The sequence below is a fragment of the Amphiprion ocellaris genome, chromosome 23 (assembly GCF_022539595.1).
Source record: "Amphiprion ocellaris isolate individual 3 ecotype Okinawa chromosome 23, ASM2253959v1, whole genome shotgun sequence".
NCBI classification, from domain to species: Eukaryota; Metazoa; Chordata; class Actinopteri; family Pomacentridae; genus Amphiprion; species Amphiprion ocellaris.
The window spans coordinates 14748405-14767071 of NC_072788.1; the positions used below are offsets into that span (position 1 = coordinate 14748405).

The 18667-nt window shown below is 39.3% G+C and overlaps 3 protein-coding genes across 5 annotated transcripts; 2 read left to right on the forward strand and 1 right to left on the reverse strand.

The window, feature by feature from the left end:
• Positions 1-416: 416 nt before the first annotated feature.
• haus3 (HAUS augmin-like complex, subunit 3) lies at positions 417-6001 on the reverse strand. Of its 3 annotated transcripts, none has more exons than XM_023268653.3 (6): positions 5740-6001; positions 3345-4394; positions 3018-3227; positions 2412-2644; positions 1762-1996; positions 417-993 (listed from the first exon to the last, which is right to left on the reverse strand). In XM_023268653.3, the coding sequence occupies exons 2-6, from the start codon at positions 4368-4370 to the stop codon at positions 769-771; spliced, it is 1929 nt and encodes a 642-aa protein (XP_023124421.2). In that variant the 5' UTR covers positions 4371-4394; positions 5740-6001; the 3' UTR covers positions 417-768. The 3 variants fall into 3 exon arrangements, with proteins under 3 accessions (XP_023124421.2, XP_023124420.2, XP_054863494.1); XM_023268652.3 differs by having other exon boundaries at positions 1711-1996; positions 5740-5998; XM_055007519.1 differs by lacking the exon at positions 5740-6001 and having other exon boundaries at positions 1711-1996; positions 3345-5733.
• LOC111567491 (prostaglandin reductase 1) lies at positions 5908-12374 on the forward strand. Its single transcript, XM_023268654.3, has 9 exons — positions 5908-6010; positions 6622-6747; positions 6852-6897; positions 7039-7098; positions 8011-8178; positions 10726-10999; positions 11095-11200; positions 11442-11560; positions 11710-12374. Exons 2-9 carry the CDS (start codon positions 6642-6644, stop codon positions 11818-11820), a joined length of 990 nt encoding a protein of 329 aa, XP_023124422.1. The 5' UTR covers positions 5908-6010; positions 6622-6641; the 3' UTR covers positions 11821-12374.
• A 1895-nt stretch (positions 12375-14269) lies between these two features.
• txn (thioredoxin) lies at positions 14270-18667 on the forward strand. The gene is made up of 5 exons (XM_023268650.3): positions 14270-14428; positions 15897-16001; positions 16521-16586; positions 17829-17894; positions 18308-18667. Exons 1-5 carry the CDS (start codon positions 14405-14407, stop codon positions 18371-18373), a joined length of 327 nt encoding a protein of 108 aa, XP_023124418.1. The 5' UTR covers positions 14270-14404; the 3' UTR covers positions 18374-18667.

The window sequence follows — 18667 nt, forward strand, 5'->3', positions numbered from 1 at the left end:
GATTTTGCCTGTCATTACTGGAGTAGTTGTGGTTGCGTCTGGCTCCATGTAGACTCTGGGCCCGCAGGACAGCCAGGATCTTCTGTGCCACTTGAGACAGGGGACCTGCATACAACCTGTTGCTTGACTGCTCCATCTCATCCCTAACTGAGTGATTGTTCACTCTCTCTCTCTCTCTCTCTCTCTCTCTGTGGACCTTTAGTTCTTTGGCTATCAAAGGCCTAAAAAAGAAAAAGGGGGAGAGTTGGTTCAGAACTACTCAGATGTAGTTCAAACAAGCATCTCAAAAACATGTCAACAATACACACTAATCAGCAAAACACACTGTCCAGATTCTTTTGCACAGCAGGTTATGCCAAACATACTGCCAACCATCCAGAAACAGAATTAAATAATTTCAAAATATAAAATAAAACTTTGAAAAGTTAGGATTTTACTTTATTTAACAATGACTTAAGGCAAGGAGGAAACAAGAAATTATATAACACAATGAGAAAGAACAAGAAGATATAAGACAAATTGATAGGTTTATGAATGTTGGCATGAAACGAACACTTATTATACAAACACCTCAGCTCATATTTCCAAGTTGATTAATGTTAATCTCCCACACAAACAAAATGAAGGTAGGCTTGCACTTGTAATTAGCACAGATAATGAGTCCATGTCTTCAGCTGGAGCAGCTGGATTGCAGTTATTATGAGATTGGCAATGGAAGTTGATGCTGAGCAAACTATAAGCACTCTTCACGTATTCTGGCACATTATGCTACTTTCTTCTCTTTGCAGCCATTTTGCCCTCCAAGTCTTCCACTACTTTCTCAAGCAGCCGAGCATCCAAATGAAAATAGATGTACAATTCCCTTTCAAGCCTGAGGAGGGCATTGCGCTCCAGCTGGGACCGCTTGGCTTTAACTTCCCCCAGGATTTCTTGCATTACTTGCTGCAAACTCTGCAGCTGTGATTGTGCTTCCATAAGCTTCACTGTCAGTTCCTGTACAGACAGAAGGAAGATGCACAAAGAAATAAATAGAGCACACATATGAAACTATGAGCTGCTTGAACTGTGGAACTGACAGGTTTAAAACATCAAAAAAAACTAGTTATGCAAGGAAGGTAATTTCTTTCACAAGTTAATAATTTAATCTAAAAATATTCTACTAACATACGTACACACACAGTAAATTTCAATTAGCCAGATAATTAAAGTTTCTAGAAAAAGATATATAAGTCTTGCAACCTCTACAGTGTGACTTAAACTAGGATTTGACCTAGTAATCAATTGCCTGATTAAATTAATCTGTAGCAACACAACTTCACTCTGGTGGTGGCTGATGACTCAGCAGCTTCCACAAGTGACACGGAAAAATACATCATATTTTTGTAATGTCCAAGTTAATTTCTCATTCCTATGCAAGCAGAAATATACTCCTATCACCGTCTGATGCAAAACCTTGTGTAATACAAGACAGCAGTTCCCCCTGACAGCCATTTATTGTCCAGACAAGTACCTTAGTGCCCAAAATGTGTCTATAATAAGTGCATGACATGGCAAAAAAGTGCAAATGAAAATAATGTTGTGCAACCAGCTCCCCTCAGCAAAAGTGATAAGCATTTTAAAAATTAACTGACTCACATTAAGAGTAAAGTTCACTTGTTATCGTTGATCATGACGACTGTGCATAAAATGAAAAAAAAAAAACACACCCACCTGTGCATTTGGGCAAAGGAGCTCCTGGTCAGTAATGGCCGTTGGACGTACCTGCGGGCCTAAAACCAGCTGCTGGAGCTCTGTGTACATGGCCCTACGGAGCACCTCACAGTCACCAGAAAGACGAGCTGCTGTGTAGCACTGCTCACGGCAGGCACCAGCCAGCGCATCTCGGGTCTGCTGGAGGCTGCTTGCCAGATCACGAGCAGCTTGGTCCAATGCTTCATATGTCCGAAAAGGCTCTGATCGACCGTGGTCTGAATCACGGTCAAGTATCTGGAGCAGTCTAAAGAAAAGATTGTATATAGCACTAAGTTACATTACAAAGTGAAACAGCCTGTATTTATTCAAGGACATGTCCTAAGTGCAAAGCTGTAAACATAATGCCACAGTATTGCTGTTGTGAGAGTGTAATCCTGATTTGGTTTTGCAAGCATTTCCATGTCACATCACAACCACCAGAGTAAAGTGACTGAGCAAATGAACCAGCTGATAAAATGAGTAACATTTTGGTCTTTATATTGTTTTGCCTTTCTGATCCACAACAATCAAAAGCATTTTTAATTTGACTTCCATAAGGTACACTAGGATAACAATGTTTGACATCTGTAAAATATGGGCTTCTAATAAGCTGCTGAAAAGTTCATGTAAAAAAAACAAAGCTCTAAAACACAGAGGTATATGTAGTCAAATCATCTTACCTACTGAATGCTGCATCCTTGCAGGTGATGATAGGATTGGGTCTGGGGTTGATTGCCAGGTCAGGGTGTGCCAGGGACTCGATCCTTAGCGATGCCTCTTCACTTTCCTTCATCAGTCGGCTGGTAACTCCTCCCATCTGCTTCTGACATGTCCTCCACCTCCTCAACTCTATCTCCTGAGCCAGGAGGACCAAGTCAAAGGACGCTTTCTGCCGGAGTAAGTAGTCACGTACCTTTGCAGAAAGATTAAAATTTCATTTTATTATTATTTATGTTTTAGTTGATTCCCATTTCCACAGTGATGTGAAATCAGATCGCAGTGGTGGTTCCACGTCTCTCATAAGACTTGCATAATTCTTACAATGCAAACAGCTGTTAATACACACAGGATCAAAACCAGGCAGTGTGTACCTCATTACAGAGTTTCATAGCAAGATATCTCAATTCTCAGATGCTCTATTAGGGCCATCTGACATCTGACCCTGACCTCTTACCTATCTGTATGCAAAAATAACTCCTAATAATATCTTACAACCTTGTAAAATGTTTGTTAGTAAAATATTATTTATAGCACAAAGTGAGAAACAGGCAGTGTAAGGGACTAACCTGATCCTGTCTGGAGGTGTAGTAGTCCTGCCTGGCGAGTTGGAGAGCCATGTCTCCCCTCACTACCGGCACATTAAGCAACCTAGCTGACTCTCTAAGGGCAGCAGGTACTGGTCCATGAAGCAGAGCTTCCAGCTCAGCCTCCACCGCCTGCAGTTCCTTTCTGGACACAACCTCACGCACATGCAGTGAAGAGGAGGTGGAAATGCTCTAGTGGAGTGAGCAGAGATATGAGAGAGTGCTTTAGAGATGAAGCCAGAACAATACACCTCCAGAATGATGATGCCATTCACAGCAGACAAAAAATACACCATATGTCTGCATTACCTTGGTATGAGAAGACTTTTCAGAGAGCCAGTCCAATCCGGCTTTGATACTTTTCTCCTCTGACATGGCTTGCATCAGTTGGTGCTGGGCCACAATATGAGACCACTGAAGTCTGGCCATCTCTGTCCTCCTGTGTTCCACCACGTGGTCCTCCCCCCTTCTCCCCTCATGTTTATTCTCTTCTTCTTCTCTATCTTCACAGGAACTGAGGTCAAGAACCTGGAGGCGCTCAGAGCAAGAAGTCTCAACAATGTCTGAAATACCCTGAAAAAATTGCTTTTGCGTAAAGGCAGCCAGTGTTTTAGTGTTGAGCTCCTCTTGATGCAAATAGGGATCCAAAGACATCTGAGAAAGGAGGACAGTGGGTCGTTGGGTGATACAGGTGTTTGATTGGACCACAGGTTCTTCTTTATCCTTTAGCTTGGCTTCTGGTTCAACTGGGAGATAAGAACCAAGCTTGTTTATTTCATCTGCTAGGGCTTGTAACAATGTGTTGGTGTCAGCATTCTCAGCTCCGATGGCAGCACTGACCTCCTTCAGCTTACATGCAGCGCTCTCCATCTCTGCAGTGAGTCGGAGATCAACATCTGCACGCGAGGTGGCCCTAACCTGCAGCTTGTTATAGCGCCGTTGCTTCAGCTCTTTTTCTTTCTGAAGTGCCTGGAGTTCTGCCTCCAAATCCTCTATGGACAGATCCCCGTCTGTTGCAAATACAGATGACGAAGAAGAAGAGGGCCCAAAGATGCTTGTATTGCTCCCATTTGAATGTCCAATAGTCTTAAGGACCTCGCCCAAGGCTGTCTCATCCAGAATTGGCTTGCCGGACTTCCGTAGCTCCTGAAAAGCACACGCCTCTTCCGTGGTGATGACATTGCTCTGGTTGAGGGTCCGACAGACAAAGCGCAAGAAGTGTAGGTTCTCTGGGGCACAGTCAAACAGCCAATCGAATTCTGAGGCCTTCAGTGATGATGCACCAGGATAACCTAGACGGCCCAGGGTCTCCACAAACTGCCCACCGTCTAACATGTCTACCCTGTGTCACTCCTTACACTGTGCCAGTGAATCACGCAGTAGCACAATGTAGATTAAGGAGGATTAGGTAGAAGTCAAACAGAGTGAGAGAAGATACAGCAAAACAAAATTCTGACCTTGTGTATTGATATGCGTGTTGTTTTTTCCTGATTAGACATATGAAATTGTGTGCATACCCACTACAGCAAAATGAATTATTAAAAATGCACCATTACACACTACTAAAACTGAATAGCAGTGAGCACAAAATTATTAGCAGCACTACATGCTGCAGTGTGTCAGCACCAGGGCTGATTGTTTTAGGGAAATATGTAACTGTAATTCCAGTTACTGTCTGTCAAATGAAAAGCTCTGATTAATAAAAGCTAACTTTAACTATACAAGATGGCAATAATCGTACATTTTAATTATATCAGGTTAAAATTAGCATCTTTTCAAACCAAAAATTAGTCCTTATCAAATTCAAATTCACATGTGTGAGACCTGTGAAGACTAGTGATAAAATATTTATATTCTCAAGCATAAAAATATTCTTGTCAACATCTGACGTTGCAATAATGCAATAATAGTCAGGGCTGCACGATTTAGGTCAACAATGTAGTTGTGATTTCTCCTACAGATTACAATGTGGTACGTATTTTTTTTTTTAAAGTTGAGCATTAGTTTAGTATTTACCTTATAAAAGAATATGATAGCATCAAGAGTGTGACTGCCATTAGTTTGTAAAAATATAAATAAGACTGTTTAAAGTCTTGGCGTGATGTGCTGTAAAATGTAAGAGGTGTGGCTACTAAATAATAATACTGGGGTTTTGTCAGTCGAATCACGTAGTATGCACTGACCCATGGGCAAGCATGAACAAACCCTGGAAGTTTCCATCTGCTCGAATTTAATAAAAATCGAAAAACAGCACTCGTGTCATTATGTAATAGCTGCACCCCGTATATACTGAATAGCAGACTGTGCTCTTTGCTAATTGCACTTCACTAAATGCCAGTGGGACCGTTAAGGGAAAAGTGTCTATATTAAACATCTGTAAACAGTTGTTATTATCTTCGTAAAGAAATTCTGATTAATTAATTCTAGGTGAGTTGTACTTGAGCCAAAAAATGAACAGAAATTGAGCGAATATTTGCTTTTGTATTTACTGAAAGCCTTCATAAGGAACCGCTGTGTTTAATATACAAACATTCAAGAGAAATAGTTAGCAAGCTAGCTAAAGCAAAGTTGTACACTCACCAGTTAACGGCTATAAAGTACAGATAACCTTTTGAGCACTATGGCTTTTGTCAGTTGACGTTTTCGTGTGTTATCTGGCCAATAAAAGTCGAACTGGTAAACAAACCGTCACCGTAATACTTACAATTGAATTTAAAAACTCCGTTTTGTTAGCATCCCGTCCTAGCCGGATGTCTGCTCGCGCCAAACATCCAAACTGCAGCGTACGTCTTCACGCGGGGTCAGCGCGACGCTTGCGTCCTACGTCACCATCTTCGCAGAACTCTTAGCCAATCATTTTTAGGGATGGTATCTCATGTCCCGCCTCCTGTCCTCACACGCTTTAAACAAGCTGCCTGCTCCTGTCTTCAGTGTTTTCACGACTTCTGCCATTGCTTTGTGAGGAGAGTTTACTGGTAAGACCTGTGGAGAAAGTTTAGAGAGCTGCTTGTGAGATATCATCATCAGCTGAGCTACACGAACTAATGTTTTAGTAGAAAAGGCAAACATTAGGAAGTCTAGCAGTCAATAGCACGGAGTTTACCTCTCATTTTTAACTTGAGGCAGGTTGCTTTTTCGAACCATCTTCAAATATTATCCATAGATTATCCATAGTGTATGATGCTAGCTAATAGATGTATTTATATATGATTGCATGCATGCATTGAGAGCAGTACAAGACATTAGAAAGAAGTACAATAGAAAGAAAATATCAACGTATTGACATGGTTGTAACAGAAAAATTGCTGGACTTGCTTCTTCCTGTTTTTTTTTTAATATATATATGTATATATGTATATACTTGAATGTGTGTAAGCTTGTTTGCATTCCTTTCAAATGACTGTTTTTCTAACCACAGTGAAGTCACTGAGGATACAACCTGAAGGCAAACTATCAGTTTAACTCCTACAGTTACAATGAACCAGTGTTGTCATGGAAAAGTGAAAGGATCTGGCTATGTTTTATTAGGAAAGTTATTATCCTGCCAGCTGTATTTGTAACCCGTTTTGTACTACATCTCTCACAGCTGCCACACACTGTAGAACCATGGTTCAAGCTAAGAAATGGATAATGACCAAACACTTTGATGGCTTCCCAAAGCAGAGCGACTTTGAGCTCAAGGAGGAGAAGCTGCCTGAGCCCACAGATGGACGTAAGATGACTTTACTTCACTTCACTTTGACTTGAAGAGGAATACACATTATTCTTCTTTCTCAAATGTTAGTGCACACTTCAACAGTGCCGTTTTGTTTTCAGAGGTGCTTTTGGAAGCTGTGTTTCTCAGTGTTGATCCGTACATGAGGTGAGTAGGGAGGAAGATCACACATACTGAATTATTCTTGTGATATATTAAAAATATGTTATATTTGAGAAGTATATGCACATGTTTATTAAGCTGAAAGAATGTCTAAAATATACTGTCATGCATTGTTGGTCTCACCAGGCCATTCAGCAAGTTTGCCATGAAGGAAGGGGATGTGATGATAGGAACTCAAGTGGCCAAGTAAGGAACACAAACACACCAGAAATGTTTTCTGAAGCAGAACACAGTCTTCACCTGCTAGTAATTACTGTAACCTTTGATTAAGTAGCGGAAAATGACTCTGAAACATTCTTCCCGTTCAGACACGTAATCTGTTGCAGTAGGATTGTTGTTGTTGATAAATGTGCAGGAAAAATTACTCACTTTCCAAAGCGCTTCAAAAGAAATTGCTTAAAAGCCACATGTTGCGTGTTTGCTTCACTTTCTAGTTTGCATCTGCTGCATGGTTTGACATGCAGTTGTCAGGGTTACCAAACCTCACATAAATATCTGCACAGACATGTTCAGAGGAGGATGATAGGATGATAATACTCTGCTTTGCACAATAATTTGTGTCTGATTTGTTTAGATGAAAAGATGTACAGTTAGATAGTTAGATATTCTTAAAATCAATGACTGTAGCATCCCTTACCTTATTGCAAGGTCCAGAATCTATGAAGATGGAAATATTTTCATTTTAACAGTTGAAAAGTTGCTTATAATGAATCATACATCACTGAAATTTACACTTGCACCACATTTGTGCAATTGCAGTTTCCTCATCACGCATTTGTAACTTGTTAGTCGGAGCAGGATTTCCAAACTGGCTGTGAAATTACAAATTCTGCCTGCAGGTACATGCCTTATTACACTCAGGTTTTTGGTCAGTTCAGATAAATTTCCCACTTCCAGCTAAAGAATGTGAAAATCATCTTCTACTTACATCATTCTGTATAGTAATGCTTTTACATCCAAGTCATGTAGCGACCAAAAACATCGTTTTGAAATGAGGGGTCTTACAGAGTCTTTAGGTTACTTTTGCGTAAACTGAAGCAGCAGCAGGTGGGAAACACTAGACTGACAGATGACTTTTCTTTCTGTGTTTTCCTGTAGAGTGATCCAAAGTAAAAATGAAGCCTTTCCTGTCGGCAGCCATGTTGTGGCTTATTGCGGCTGGAGAAGCCACACCGTCTGCGATGAGAAAGGACTCATTCCCATCATTGCTGCCTGGCCGAAAGATATCTCACTGTCTCTGGCTCTGGGTACAGTCGGCATGCCGGGGTAAGACAGATGTTATGATGTATGTGTGGGTAGTAGCAATTTGACAGAACCAGATTGTTGTGTGTGTGTGTGTGTGTGTGTGTGTGTGTGTGTGTGTGTGTGTAAGCTGCTTGTGCAAAATTTTAAACCAAGCAGAGACAATGTAATTGCCTTTCTTTGTAAAGCCATTTGTTCTAATCAGGCTCAGAGTTTGCGCCCACAAACAGGGCATGTGAAGCTTCATTTGACTCTTCTTCTGCATAAAATAGCCCTATCACGTTTCGTCTACTTCAACCTTGAGGAGGAATTTGTTATCATGCAGAGCTATAATAAATATAAACATTTATTACAGTAAAAAGCAGCACTATTACTGCGAATAAGGCAAGGTAGGAATACGGGTAGATAATAATTAACCAAGTAGGTTTGTATGTTTATTTTACCAGTCACTGCTGGTGTTAGTGCATACAGCTGCAGATTAGAACTGTTAAACTTTTCATTTCAGACATTTAAGCATAATATTCAACATGTGCTTTTAGATCCGACACTGTCTCATAATAAAGGATACGTGGAAATCACTTTAGTTTCTGGCCAAATGAAACTGAGAGGAATGTTGAATATTGCATATTCTATGTGAGAAATACCAGTAGATTAATCAATTTTCCAACCTGTTATCTGCACTACTAGCAGTGTAAAACAACTCAACCTCATCTTCTGCATCACCAAGAAAATTTGTGTAAGTCCCTGTGGCAACACGCTGCATACAGTTTGCTTACTGTAACTACATAGCTTCATTTAGCTCAACAGGTTTGCTGATATACAATATTTCCTCATCTAAGACTCGATGTCGCTCACAGAGAATGTCCTCCGAACAAGAACAATAGCAGGTTAAAAGGCAGCCTTCATGACATTAAAAACTCTGCCTTTAGGCTCAATATACCTCGCTAATTAATCTCACTTCATAACTCACTTGTTGGTTGTATCTGGAAGCATTTTCTAGTCGACTAGTGGCTGTTCAGGCTTTTATCACAGCTGGATGGACAGGAAGTTATCTCTGTGGAATCTGAAATACAAACTGACAGCACATGAATTTTATTTATAGCAGCTTTAGAAGATGCCGGAAGTCAACTAAAAGGACTGAAAGACACTCCCATGTTTGAATACAGTCAACCTTGCCTGAATAAATATTAGAAAAGATTATTAATTGATGATAAGTATTATTATTCTCGTGCTGATTTTTGATAAAATTAGATTCAGTTGCTTTTGTTTACTATACCAGTCAAAGGTTTGGACACACCTTCTCGTTCAGTGGTTTTTATTTATTGTCTACATTGTAGATTAATACTGAAGACATCAAAACTATAAAAGAAAACATATGGAATTATGTTGTTAAAAAAAGTGTTAATCTTCATTATTAATCTACAATGTAGAAAATAATACAAATAAACAAAAAGCATTGAATCAGAAGGTGTGTCCACATTTCTGACTGATAGTTTATGTGTTTGTTTTTTCATAGAAACAGGGAACAGAAATTAGTTTTCTCTTTCATCTTGAATAAATAAACTTGGAAGGATCCAGATGTTATTACTGAAGTCCTGATGACCTCCTTATGGAAGCAATTACAAGGAGGTTATATTATGAAGACCTCACAGGCTCCAGTGGAGGAAGAAGTATTCCGATCATGTACTTTAGATAGAAGTACAAATACTCTGGCATAGAAATTATAAGCATATAATCATACATAGGTAAAAACACAAAATTATTAGAGTTGAAATATGCTTTAAGTATTAAAAGTAAAAGTATCATCATGCAGAAGGGTATTTCATAATAAAGTATATAATTGTATTATAATTATTGATGCATTATTGTGTTTATCAATTTGCTGTTTAAACTGGCAAAGGTGCCTATTTATAGTCTATCTCCTGGGTGAACACTGCAATTTTACATTAATCTATACTATTGCATCATTTGTTGATTATACAGTACAGTTCAAAAGTTTGGAGTCACCCAGACAAGTTCATGTTTTCCATGAAAACTCACACTTTTATTCATGTGCTAACATAATTGCACAAGGGTTTTCTAATCATCAATTAGCCTTTCAACACTATTAGCTAACACAATGTAGCATTAGAACACAGGAGTGATGGTTTCTGGAAATGTTCCTCTGTACCCCTATGTAGATATTCCATTAAAAATCATCTGTTTCCAGCTAGAATAGTCATTTACCACATTAACAATGTCTAGACTGGATTTCTGATTGATTTAATGTTATCTTCAATTTAAAAAAATGCTTTTCTTTCAAAATTAAGGACATTTCAGAGTGACCCCAAACTTTTGAACAGTAGTGTAGTTTCTACTGTTAAACTAAAAAATTAAAGCTACTGAACAAATGAAAAAGAGTACAAAGTACAATATTTGCCTCTGAAGTGTAGTGGAGTAAAAGTACAAAGCAGTAGAAGATGGAATTACTCAAATACAGTACAAGAACTCAAAGTTCTACTCATACTTGAGTAAATGTTTCTTTTCACTGCTGCTTTTGGAAGCTGGATTTGAGTCTTTGTCCCTCCGCAGGCTGACTGCTGTGTACGGGTTAGAGGAAATCTTAGAGCTGAAGCAGGGTGAGACCCTGCTGGTGAACGCTGCTGCTGGGGCAGTGGGCTCCGTGGTGGGACAGATCGCCAAGATCAAAGGCTGCAAGGTGGTGGGTTCAGCAGGGTCTGACGCCAAAGTAGCCTACCTCAAAGAGCTGGGATTCGATGTGGCTTTCAACTACAAAACAGTGGATTCTCTGGAGGAGGCCCTGAAGACGGCTTCTCCTGAGGGATACGACTGCTTCTTTGAAAATGTAAGTTCCCAAATGTACTTTCCCGCTTCTTGATGGTTTTTAAATTCTCTCCTGACATTGTTTTTCCATTCTAAGTGCTTCTGTCTTGATTTTAGGTGGGAGGCCCTTCTTCAACTGTTGCTTTGCAGCAGATGAAGGACTTTGGAAGAATAGCTGTGTGTGGAAATATTTCCACATACAATGACACTGCACCCCAGACAGGTATCTGCTTCCCTACTTTCCTTTTCTTTATAAATAGTTAGATTTAATCACTTTAACTTGATGCCTGCTTGTGAGAAACACAGAGAAATGCAGTTAAAACAGTTTTTCACTAGAGGGCGACATTGTGTTGCTAAAGTTCTGTAACAGCTGAGCAGCAGACATTCATTTTTACATTCATTTGTTTCCTGTCACCCCCCACTGAAAGCGACTTTGGATTTTACTTTAACCATCTCTCTCTCAGGGCCGTACCCCCAGATGGTCATACTCATGAAGCAGCTTAAGATGGAGGGCTTCATGCAAAACAGGTGGCCGCACAAGAATGAAGAGACCCTCAAGAGACTGATGGCTTGGGTGAAAGAGGTCTGTGACCGAGAACAGTTTACTCTGATGCTGACCCAAATTTAGAATATTTCTTGTGCTTTCAGTAAAGATTTAAACTTCAATTACTAGGATTACCCTCGTTTCTGCTTCAGTATAATTACTGTGATTTATTTATTCCGCATCTGCAGGGCAAAGTGAAGTGTCGGGAGCACGTCACAAAAGGCTTTGAAAACATGCCAGCTGCTTTCATGGGGATGCTGCAGGGAGAAAACATCGGCAAGGCCATCATCGCAGTCTGAAGCGAAACACTATTCCAATGTAGAAGAATCACTATTACTGATAACTGACATGATTCACGCATGAAGGATGGAGCAATAGACATAGAATTAATCAAACAGCTTCGTATGAATGTCTCAATGGAGTTTTGTATTCATGAACTCTGGGCTCTAATCTTACAGTTTAGTAATTTTAGCATTGCATCCTATGTCACTGTTGGAATTAAATCTTCTCCAAATATTGTGATTTGGTAGGTTTTAATCAATGGTAAGGCTCACAGCAATGAATGAGATATACATTTTGAAACATTAGCAGCAGTTTTGGAAAACATTTTGACAGTTTGGAAAGCGCCACTATTGTCATTGTTCAGGAGAGACCAGAAGGAAAAAATTCTAGTCAGACGACACAAGACTGTTATTCTGTTTTGCCAGCAAGTCCCTGAATGAGCAGTGTGCATCTGTTGCGGATACATTTACAGATTATTCGCTGTAATATACCTTACCAGATGTCTTGTGTTTACAGCAATCTTTTGCATGCATAATAAAAAAACGTTGGTGCTTTTTTAGCAGAAAACACATCTTTCACATGTGTGTTGGGCTTTATGTTATCTATACAGTGTGATGTAAATGAATATGCTTTTACAGCATGAGGAAACAAGGAAAAACAAAACTACAGAAGATGTGAGCTCCTTTCACTCCTGAAATGGGTGGAGTCCAGACAATAGAGCAAGCACTGTTAACCTGCTGCTGCCAGTTGCAGCTTTTTGTTTGATGAAGAAATGGGCTGTATTTTTAGACGCCCATTTGAATTTCATAAGGTTATGGTGTTGCTGCTGAGAGCCAGCTCCATGGTTACCTGGCCGGCTGTGTCTCTGTTATTGTTTGTAGCCCAGGAGACTATAGTAAGGTTTACACACCTTAGAGCATAAATGTAAGACTTTGTGTATCTGTAAAGGACTTTTAATGCTGGACAGGTCTACTTTATATTTACCAGCATAAAACCATTAAGTGAAAGTTAAATCACATTATCAGTCTCAGAGGAACATGCAAATGATCACAGGTTTCTGTAAACATTTAAGCTATATATTATTGTAAATATATTTATCAAGCGAAGATTTTTAGTCTTATTTCTAAAAGCATCAAAAAATGGCTTCAAATTTCAAGGTTGAGTGTAAAGGCAAAGTAAAGCTCAAGTCTCTTTGAATATGCAAAAATAGGGATGTAGTGATTCAGCCATACTGACGCCTTTCCTTGTGACCGACTCTCCTGTGTCTTCTCAAGCACAGTGATTCGTCACAGAAGTCAGTATGATCCTCCATTTGTCTTAAGCAGACCCAAACAAAGGTTGTGTAATAATGATGTGTGTGTTATGTATCAGTATTTGGTGCAAAAAAAAAAAAAAAAAAATGTAACTACTATTTAGATAATCAGTAAAAATGAGTTTTGGGCTGTTCACGACAGGTGCAGAATTATTGATTGACCACATGTAGAGAAAGATTATTAAGATTAATTTACAGATATTCCTGAAGTAAATATTACCTAATGATCCATTATTATATTGTTTCCCAGCCTTTTATTTAGTGTTTTATTATCTGATTTATAGTCTCCCATTAGGAATTATTAGAGGATTACTTACTACTCTCATTTCTCAATTAACTAATCAAACATTAGCTACTCTATAAAGTTTGATTAGGAGTTTCTCATTTACTGAAGGTTAATTAGCAGTAAGAGCCTCATTCATTCCCAGTTTACTCCTTGGTGACCTCTCAAAGCGTATGTTACCCATTTTATTTCATCTGCTGTGCAAGAAATATATATTCTATAATATTATGGTTTAAGGTTTAAAGCAACCACTGTGATGACGTAATGACGCACGGGACGTTGCCTGGCGGTATTACGTGAATTGGGGCTGCGCTGACTCAGTTATTTACGGTAAACCGAGAATTTGTCAAGTCATTATGACTCGAATCCCTCTTTAACCTCTTTCCCTGCAGGTACAGAAGTAATAACAATACTTATACTATACTATAAAAATATGTTACGAGATTGTGCAATTGATTATGAAAGCACTACTAACCGGTTATTGCCAAAAGGTCCCACTATTGAGTATTATTTTTTTGTATGTGTTTGTGCTTTTTCTTCATACCACATGCTGATTAATATTCAACGGTTTCAAAAATACGTTAATCCAACATAAGACATTGTACATTTTTGCAACATCTCGATGGTTGATGCATCAATAAATGGCAACGCCCAACAGCGTCAAGGTAGAATTGTAAGCGGTTGGAACTTTTCAAAATAAAGGCGTTGGTGGCGAACCCCTTAGGACGCTTAATGTAGAAAATAAAACCAATTATATGATATTGACGGATTGTTTACAAAATAGAAATGCAGTTTAAGACCTTTTCGCGATCGAGGAGTACGATTCTTATTTTTATTCGATAGCTTGACGGTAATACTCTTATTTTGGTAAATAACCGGCTGTGGTTCGGCCTAGAGGCGGTTAACTTGACGCAGCAGCGATAAAAAGGCGGCGTGGTTCTCTGGATTTAGGGCATTCTCCAACTTCACGTCGTTCTCCTGTCAGGCGCGTTCATCGACTGTCAACATGGTTCGCGAAGTAGAAAATTTGGTAAGTTGTGTCTTGTTTACGGTGAAGTCTGTGTTTGACCCGCTGCTGTTAGATGAAGCTAAACATGTTTTAGCCCAAGTGCCCCTTACTTCCACAGGGGCAGCCGCGCGCCTCTTTCCCCCTTCTCGTGACATCATTCTCCATGTTAGCCGAGCCCGTTTTTAGCTTTAGCTCAGTTAAAGTCCGCAGCTAGATTAATAATAGAACCTTAACATGATAGATATCAGAAACACAGCTACATGTTTGATTAACGGTACGCCGCTGGTTGATTTGAGCATGAATGTATCGGTGACTGGCTCCATGTGTGATGCGGCTTTTGGACTTTTCCGTCTAGCAGCAGGACGAGCGCTTCATCGGCTAACGTAGAAATGTCCTGAAAGTTAACGTTGGAGTGGCTGTCGGAGTCATTTTACAGTCTAAATAACATCGCGCAGTTATAACGGAAGCTGCATTGGTCTGTTAAAGGAGCGCGGAGTGATGCTAGCAGACGGCAGTTAGTAGCTGTAACGGCTAATGCTGGACAGCAGCAGGCCACGAGCGCCTACTGGATGTCTGATGACGTCTGGGTGGAGACGGGAATGGACTTTTAGTTTCAGAGCACATTATCGAAGTAAATATATTCGGAGCACGTTATTAAAGTAAATATAATCGATGGGAGCGCACAGGTTTACTGCTGATTGCCCTCAAAAGTAACCGATTGCTAAGTCTAAAGACTGTTTAGCACTGATTAGTGTCCACATCATTATACCTACATGAGTGTGCATAACTCCGAAGTTTTATTTTAGCAAAAATACCGGTACTTGAGAAATCCACGTTTCTTGAATCGGGTTATACTAGAGCTGCAACCATTTTCATCCTCGATCTTTTTAAAAAAAAATATGTAGTATTTATTTTTGTGTTGGTATTCGACTAATTGCTTGGTCTATGAAATGTCAGAGAAAGCTAAGAAAATGTCGATCAGTGTTTCCAAAAGCCCAAAATGACTTCCGTTAATGTCTTGTTTCGTCCACAACCCAAAGATATTGAAAATATCAGAAAATATTCACATCTAAGGAGCGAGAATCAAAGATTATTTTTCCTCTATTCAAAGTAGTAAATCAAATAAATCATTTTATTAATATTCGCCGCGAATGATTTACTAGTTAACTAATCGCTTTAATCATTGCAGAGCAAAAGTAAACACAAATCGCAGAAATAATCTATGAGGAAGTGGGAAATGCTACACAAGTCATCTTTTTGTGTTTAAAGCTAGTTTATGATACAGCCTGGTTCTGTTTGACTGAAGTTTAGAAAACAAAGTGAAAGCTTCATTCACAACTTAACTTCTGTTTACATCTGCAGTGTCAGCAACCACTGACCAAGTGGAAGCAAATGGATTGCAGTCATTAAAGCAAAATGCATTTAGCAATAATGCTTTTCATATTTAGCAGATATACCACAATAACTTTATTTGTCCCACTTTCTATAGGCGGAATTCCAGAGCATCCTGAAGGAGGCTGGAGGTAAGCTGGTGGTGGTGGACTTCACAGCTACGTGGTGTGGCCCCTGCAAACAGATTGGCCCAGAATTTGAAGTAAGTGGATGATCACAGCGCTAAAGTTTTGTCGGAACCATATTTTATAATGAATTTCTGTCAAGGGAGGGAACACGCTTCATATTGGAGGATAAAACCTAAGGTTAGATGATGGACAAGTAATGTATCTCTTCTAAGCTGGAATACAGATATTTTGATTACTTTCAAAAATCTGTGGATGTAAAATATTCTTATAGAAACAGTAGCAGCAGCTTCTGTGAAAGAAATGTTTTTAGTTGTTTTTGAAGGAGCCCTTTCCTAAGTTGCTAAAAGGCAGCAGCATTGTTTTGGGGAGAGAGTTTGTTGCTTAGGCAACCTTTTGTCTTGTTGTTCCCACCATGAGGAGGAAATGTCTGATTCACCGGAAGTTTTGATAGCTCTGTATAAATTAACTAATAGAACCACAGTCAGATTTGTAGACCCATTTATAATCAGGAACAGAAATGCATCAGTAAATTGTCTCATTATTGTATGACAGACGTCCATTGTGTTAATGCTCACTGTTTGATTCTCTACCAGAAATTGTCACAGTTGCCTGAAAACAGTAACGTGATTTTCCTGAAGGTGGACGTGGACGAGGCTGAGGTGGGTTGGTCTTTTAAAAAAAAAAAAAAAGTTTTATTTTTATTTCATTCTAAACCTGAAGAATCAGAAAGTTTACAGTAAGAAGAAAACTCCGGGGTTTCCGGGCCATTAATACTCAGAGCAATGTAAACTATTCATGAAATCCATTTGACCAGGCCTCGGGGAACCAGAGGACGCTCATGTGACAAGTGAAAGTGCAAAGCTTTTCTGTGTCAGTGCCACAGCATAGTAAAACCAAGTAAATATTTGATATTTCTGGTGTTTAAATATCAGGCATAGAAAAGTAGATTTCAAACATTAACTGCATCGTTGGAGAGGGATTACTGCTTTTGGTAGGATGACTTGCTAACATGGTGGCCTATTGTAACCACATGTGGTAAACCTCTGACACATATTCTGGCAAAACAACTGCATTGGTGTTGTGTAATCTAGCTGTGGGTCAGATTCTGGTAATATCTAATCTACAAAGCTGTAAACAGAAACCTTTGATATCCCATCTGATGAGTAGTTACCCATTTACCTCCCTGCTACTCTAAGTTCTATAAATGCTAAAGTTGTGATAATGTCACTGAGGATTTCACAGAGTACAAACCTCACTTGTTTTATTAAACCAACGCTCCAAAATCCTAAGATCTTCATCTTGGAGTGAATTAAAAGAAAATCAGCAAGCTATAATTCTGAAGAAGCTCTAAGTATTGAATGCTGAATTCATAGCCCAAAGGGAAAATAATTCTCATAATAAATTTCTCTACAGTTTGAATTTTACAAAGCAACCAAAAAAACTGGGCTTTAAGAAACAGATTTACAGAGTTTCGCTGATGTTTTTATAGGTTCCAGCTTCTGGTCAGTCTGAGTTTCCCCCATCACAGGTTTCCAAGCAAAACAAGTAAAAATCCCTCTTGGAACTCATCCCAGCTTCCTCTGTTACCATCTTTTGCAAACAGTTTCTGTTGACATAGACGGGTCCTTAAATAAAGCTTGCAGGTTGGATTACATATTTAGAAAAAAGAAACTGATACGATGCAGCCCACACTGCAGGCATATTACAAGTTAGCAACACATAGCTGGATAATATGCAGCTGTAAAACCTGTTGAAGTTGCTCTAATCTTGTTTAACTTTTGTACATTGTATTACCTTACTCATGTACTGGGCTGTTTGGCTTGAACAGTCCTCAGTCAGGGTGGAGCAGTGTTGCTGATTCAGTCCATCCATCTAACTGCTGCTCTCTTTGCTCTTCTCAGGATGTGAGTTCCGAGTGTAAAATCAACTGCATGCCCACATTCCACTTTTACAAGAATGGAGAAAAGGTACGTCAGAATATACAGCAAAGATGGAAACCTCAACCTAATAAGTTCACACACTGAGCAGAGTGGGAGTACAGTTGGCATTAATTTGACTGTCTACTTTTAATGGAATGTCTGAGTTTTTAGCTGCTCCATTACATTCACAGCTGGCACACAGTCAGTTCAGAGCTACTCTGCTGGAAACAATGAGTAAATGCAAGAAACAGTCAGTGGCTCATAAGAGGGATGGTTTTTAAAGACAGATTAGAGCTTGAAGCAAATTGAAGGAAATTTACAAGTTCGTCCACTTATTTGGAGGGTAGTTCTAACTATGGACAGTAAAAGGGGATTTACAGTAAAAGATACTAAATGTTGCTGTTCTGACCTCACACTTCATCTATAGTAAATACAAATATATTCTTTTGTGTTTCTTTCAGGTGGACGAGTTCTCTGGTGCTAACAAAACAACACTAGCAGAGAAAGTGGCATTGCATAGATCATGAGTCCCTCCAACCAACCCTACAGTAGAAGCTGTTACCCTCCTGTACATGTCTACGAAGGAATTCCAGTTTTATTTCCGATCTCTATCAGGTCTTCTATCCCCAACAGCAATAATTTATTCCACTCATCACGTAATGGCAACATAGTCTTGTCAGTATAGTATCTTGACAATGGGCTGAAATTTGATTCTAACCTGACGACCACTTTTTACCTCTGTTTTGAGCGATCTGCTTTGTTCCTGACAACCTGGACTTCTTTGTACGTTGTGGATTGAATAAACCGATGAATTCCACAAA